The following is a 5,971-nucleotide window of genomic DNA, read 5'->3' as shown; positions in this document are numbered from 1 at the left end:
ATCTCAGCTCATTACATGCTCCATTATAGAGTAAACGTTTATCTCAACTCATTACATGCTCCATTATAGAGTAAACGTTTATCTCAACTCATTACATGCTCCATTATAGAGTAAACGTTTATCTCAACTCATTACATACTCCATTATAGAGTAAACGTTTATCTCAGCTCATTACGTGCTCCATTATAGAGTAAACGTTTATCTCAGCTCATTACGTGCTCCATTATAGAGTAAACGTTTATCTCAGCTCATTACGTGCTCCATTATAGAGTAAACGTTTATCTCGGCTCATTACATGCTCCATTATAGAGTAAACGTTTATCTCGGCTCATTACATGCTCCATTATAAACGTTTATCTCAGCTCATTACATGCTCCATTTAACCTACTGTGAAAGATTTCCAAACATTGCTTCGTGTTTAGCAAGATCTGCCTACAATTCATAGCAACACCTAGTATTTCTGGTTTGATGAATTTGAAGTTATGCTGTATTAATGAAGTATTCAGAGAGCAGTGGAAGACTAAATTATACTGAAACTTGTTACTAATAACAAAACATGTTTGTAAACTATACATTAGATACTTCACCAGAACTTGTCTTTGTTAAAAAATACTGTATTAAATATATTTCATGTAGTAAGTTGTCATCTCTTTGTTACCCTAGTCCAAATCAACACACAGGGAGAAGAACCTAGGAAAGTACTCAATGAAAATTAGATTTTCTTTAGTTTGTTCAGTTTTCAATTATACGTTGTAAAATTGACTGCTGCGTTTTGTAACCTCATCGTACTTCTTTCAGCAAATGCAAGACATGGACGAAAGAAGAATAGCTTGCATTCAGAACTTCATTAAATTATTTGCTGATATTCAGCGTCACGTATTTCCTATCGTCTGCAAGTGTCTTGATGGTATAGTGAAGGCTGCTGAAACTATAGATCCGAAAGAGGCAAGTATTGGTAAAAAACTTTATTCAATCTTGGTTGTAAAGTGTAACTTACAGTGCTTTTAATTCAAACATTGACTTTATTTTTTCTATCAATATCAACATGTTATAATTAACATACCAGTGGTGTGTGTAAGATATAAAGCTGAAATGAATGTGTAATTTTTTATAAAATATGCGAGTTACTACACATTTGTATTTCATAATGAAAAATCATTAACGTTTGTTGTTCAAAATTAGAGATAGATGTGCTTAAACCATAAGGGTCTCTGACATTTTTTAATCTGTTGTATACATTCAGGTGAATGAACAAACAAATATTAATTTTACGTTTTTTTTTGTTTTTTTTTCTTTTTTAATATATATCTATTTCACTGAACATACTGATGTCAGGTGATGTTATATGTGTAATAAAGATACAAGTTTTGTATGATGTATAATTGTTGTACTTTTTCTATCATGTGTATTTTTTATCCCCCTATAAAACACTACAGATGTCTCTTTTTATACCATTAGGATTCTAGGCTAGTCATTGAGAAGTTTAAATCTGGCTTCTCACCACCGGAGGACCACCCTTTTGAAGATCTCAGTAACCTTAAGAATTGTGAAGGGAACACAAGCCTACATACGATGTCTCCTTTCAAAACGGAAACTATTAAAGGCACCATTACTGGAGGAAAATTAAAGAAACGTGGAGGAATTTTTGGAATGTTTGGTTCAAATAAAGTAAGAAATGTATCATTGATTTAATCTTCGTCGAAAATTTCTTGTTCATAAAACCTAATTTAGGCAAAATAATTTCAGCTAAGTAACGTTCAGATATGTAATTATTAATTTTTTTTAATTCATTATTAAGATTTGCACATTTGAGGAAAAATCTTTTTTTCTATTCATACTTGATTTTAAAAATATATACATGGGATATAATATTTTCTAAATTACTTTATACTTGTTTGTTAGTACATTCAACTTGCTTTAACTACGTTAATACCAAAAATGGTTTGTGTGTAAACTTATTAGTTTTAATTAAAGTAAATTTAGTAACGAGACTTGTACATGTAACACTAGTAGATAAATGTTTTAGTTAATTATACAAAAAATATCAAGGCATTACATATTGTGAAGTCTTTATTTAGCCATTCTTTGCTTGAAACAGTTTAATAATAAATTATAAGGTTTAGAGATGGCTTGAATGGGTATTGAAAGAAACTATTACAAATGTACAATGTTTCAATAATCTTTTGTATCTGGCTAACTTCTCGTCAGTTGGTCGGTACATAACATCGGGTTAACATCTGATCAGTTGTTTAGTAATTAATTACTTTGTGTTTACATCGTCGGGTAGTATCTAGTTAATGTCTTATCACTGTTTACATCATCAGTTAATTAACTTCTGATAGACTCAGATTGATGAAACAAAGGAAGATTATGGTGATTTACCCCCCAACCAGAGGAAGAAGAAACTTCAACAAAAACTCGACTACGTCCAGAACCAGATCCAACAGGAAAGTGCTGCAAGGTGGTGAATCTGATCTGTCTTTAAAATTACCTGTAGCAAGTATCAGTTACGAGATCAAATATGACAATCTTCAGTTATCTGATTAATGTTTTAATTAAAGAACAAGAGGTTTTTAAACGGTATGTGAAATCGTACTTTAGTTTGATGTGCAGAATGAGTTAATTATGTACACAAGTTTAGCACTAATGTAATATTATCATTAGAGAATTTAAAGCCTGAGGTATTTAGTGTGTTTTTACTACTTTAGTGTGTTTAGTGGTAGTTATACCCACACATTGTTTGCAGAATTAATGTGTAAATGAACACTTAATATTAACCTACGGTGAGTTGTTATTGTAATTGACTAAAGGTCTTTCAATTCCTTTTTTCTCTATGGTGGGGGGGCACATAATGTGTCAAATCTTATTAATCTCAGAAAAAAACAGTTAACAGTTTTAAACTCCACGTAGAAACATTTATTGAATTTGCAGTTGGTCAGATTTAACAAAGAGATGCTTTCAGTGTCGTTAGCTTGCAGGAAGTTGTCACTTTGTGGATTGTAGGTCCATTGTTTGTGTATGCGTAACAGTTTACGTACAAACATAATACATATTTCGTGAAGTGTATCAAATGAAGTCCAATATCTCCCCCCCCCTCCCCCTTTTCTGGACATTCGTGTTGGGATTATTTGTTCCTCGGTAATTCTTTTATTTATGAAGTACAATGTCCCTCCCCTCCCTTTGGCCACAAATTTAGCTCACTTTCCAGATCTTCTCTCTCATCTAGGGATGGCTTGATGAAAATGAAGTTAGCATACGAACAGAATCCTGCCATGGGTGATCCAACGAGCATCGAAGGTCAGTTAACAGAAAGTGGACATAACCTTGGGAAGCTTCAAGCTGAGTTTCAAAAATTCCAAGTATGCAATCACCTAACTTTTAGTTTGTACCCTTACTTGTTTACTATCGGTCAAAGCATATATATGAAAAAATTGTTGGCAAAAATTTACATATTAGAAAGTGAATTACAGGAAAGTGCCTTGTAATTATAACTGAAATACAATCCAAAAAAAATATGTTAAATGCATGTTTATTTTTCATAGTGTAGTGTATGTTTTCGTTTTATAAAATATTTTTCTTTCTGATCGTAAGTAACTGAATTTTAATTAAAAATAGGAAAGTTTTACTTTTAAAGAAATTTAAATGTATAAAGTTTTTTAATTTTTATTTAGGACCAGCTCCTTTTGGAAACTAAGAAAATATTTTGATCCAGCATCGGTTGAATCTAAGCAATCGGTGTATATTTTTATGTAATATTATTAACTTCATCCAATTTTCAGGGTTTTCTATCAGAAGCAGAGGCATGACATTAACACCTACAAGTTATAAAGGGAACAGGCACAGCTATTCTGATGACTCCATGTCACGGAGTGCATCCGACTCCAGTGTCAACAATCCGAACAACAACAGAAGTATGTTGACAAACACTCTACCACCTCCAACGAATGGGTAAGTGATCTATAAATTGGTAAAAAAGATAAATTTTGGAGATGGGACTGGTAATCGTGAGAAATAACCATTTGGTTTTGTATGTTGAAAAGTCTTAAAAGTATACTGATGAACGACCACCAAACAATTCTGAATTTTTATAGTACTGTAACAGCTGCATCTTACCGTTAATATGTTAGGGGAAAAGAACGAAAATTTTTTTTATGTGAAACTTGTTGTGGTATAATATATTTATTGGCCTTCACCAAACAGTTACTTCATCTCTGTACTAAAGCAGACAGTTTGTAAAACATAATTTTTCTGTTTGATTTGTAGTTAAAAAACCTCCTGTATGTCCATGATTAAGATATCTTTTTTATTTGTTGACTTAATGATTCATTTCTTTCAAATTTACAGAAGTGTGCATATTAAAATTAATCTCTTAATTTTTTTTGTACTAATAATATTTCTTTTAAACAAAATTAAACTGCTACAGAATTGGAACTGTTTCGACAAAGTTTATTGTATTTTATACTAGGCCTTGATTTGTACATTTCATTTACATCTAAGCTGCTAGTAGATGAACGTTAAGAAAAATTATTAGTTTTAAGGATTGGTAGTTCCTGAATATATAGAAGCTTTAAATATACGTGATGGTATCTTATACCATGTTAAACGGGTTGTTTTTGTTCTTTAGGGTTTAAATTAGCATGTAAAACACATACAAGATGATTATAAAAACTCTTATTGTCAAGAATTGATGTTGTTAGTATTTTTATTAATTGGCATAGCTAATATATTTGTCTCTCTATATTTTGCCATAGTTTAGGTTTATCAGTCGTCCTAGTTTGATATCTTTACTAGGAATGATTTTAGGTTTTATTACATTTATTAACTGAAGTATGCTACCTACACTAATCCTCTGTTGTGGCTTACAATAGACAAAAACAAGATGAACATCATAAAGGAACTTCCATTTAACTATTACTACTTTTTTTTTTGGTATCGTTATGGATTATTTTTAAATTGTCAACATTTTGTTGGGCAACCATATAAATAAAGACGTATTAGAAGCTGTTATTACTTGCTTTAATCCAACTGAGTGAACCATCAGAATGGGATTTATTATTTCATGTAAGGAATGATATGTGAAAGCACTCGTGCTGAAAAAAAGCATACTGCTTGTAGATATTGTCACGAATGGCTGACAAATTCTCCTTATATAGTAGCTACTTGTTTAATACAGTCAGTCCCATTGAGCATCCCAGTTCTAATTGGCTTATCAATGTGTTGTATCCCTCCCATTCTTTTAATGAAATATTATGATATGGCCACATATGATTATGTTATATAAGTTTTGACATTTAACGTTGATTTTCATCATAGTTTGACACTTGTTCATGCCGTTGCGCAAGTGGTTTTTCACATAAACTTTTGTATAGTCCTGATGTAGTAACCATTATAGTACTGACAGTAATGGCTAGTGTGTAAAATGCTACTAGTGAAAAGAAAACTAACTTTTTGTTTAATCTGCAACATGACACTCGTGTATAATGTTGTAAGTTGTAGAACATTTTACAAAAAATGTCTTGGAGGATGTGATGACTTGGAAGTTGAACTACGTTGTATGATACAATCTGAAAGTTCTATGCAAGTGAAGTCCTGGAGTTTATACAGTGTGGAGTCGTGTAGTTTATACAGTGTGGAGTCGTGTAGTTTATACAGTGTGGAGTCGTGTAGTTTATACAGTGTGGAGTCATGTAGTTTGTAGTTTATACAATGTGGAGTCATGTAGTTTGTAGTTTATACAAAATAAAACTTTTGATAAATGTTGTTCTTCCCTTAATCCAGAGATTGGTGTCAGTACGTTCCGCATCAACATTCCTCAAGTTGAAGTGTTTGCTGATACACAAGAGGAGTCGTGTAGCTTGTAGTTTACACAATGTGGAGTCGTGTAGCTTGTAGTTTACACAATGTGGAGTCGTGTAGTTTGTAGTTAACACCGTGTGGAGTCGTGTAGTTTGTAGTTAACACCGTGTGGAGT

At 32.0% G+C, this 5,971-nt stretch overlaps 1 protein-coding gene across 1 annotated transcript in view; it reads left to right on the top strand.

Annotated features, from left to right (window-relative positions):
* The window catches only part of LOC106473595 (formin-binding protein 1-like), a gene marked incomplete at its 5' end in the record, with an annotated part of 27,426 nt that overhangs the window by 15,163 nt on the left and 6,292 nt on the right, over window positions 1-5,971 (top strand). Inside the window, 6 exon segments of the mRNA XM_022401994.1 lie at window positions 799-945; window positions 1,459-1,668; window positions 2,343-2,461; window positions 3,227-3,359; window positions 3,780-3,795; window positions 3,798-3,948. Coding sequence (XP_022257702.1) covers window positions 799-945; window positions 1,459-1,668; window positions 2,343-2,461; window positions 3,227-3,359; window positions 3,780-3,795; window positions 3,798-3,948 — 776 coding nt within the window.

Source organism: Limulus polyphemus, unplaced genomic scaffold (genome assembly GCF_000517525.1).
Source record: "Limulus polyphemus unplaced genomic scaffold, Limulus_polyphemus-2.1.2 Scaffold6307, whole genome shotgun sequence".
Classification (NCBI taxonomy): Eukaryota; Metazoa; Arthropoda; class Merostomata; order Xiphosura; family Limulidae; genus Limulus; species Limulus polyphemus.
This window is presented reverse-complemented; position numbering and strand designations above follow the sequence as displayed.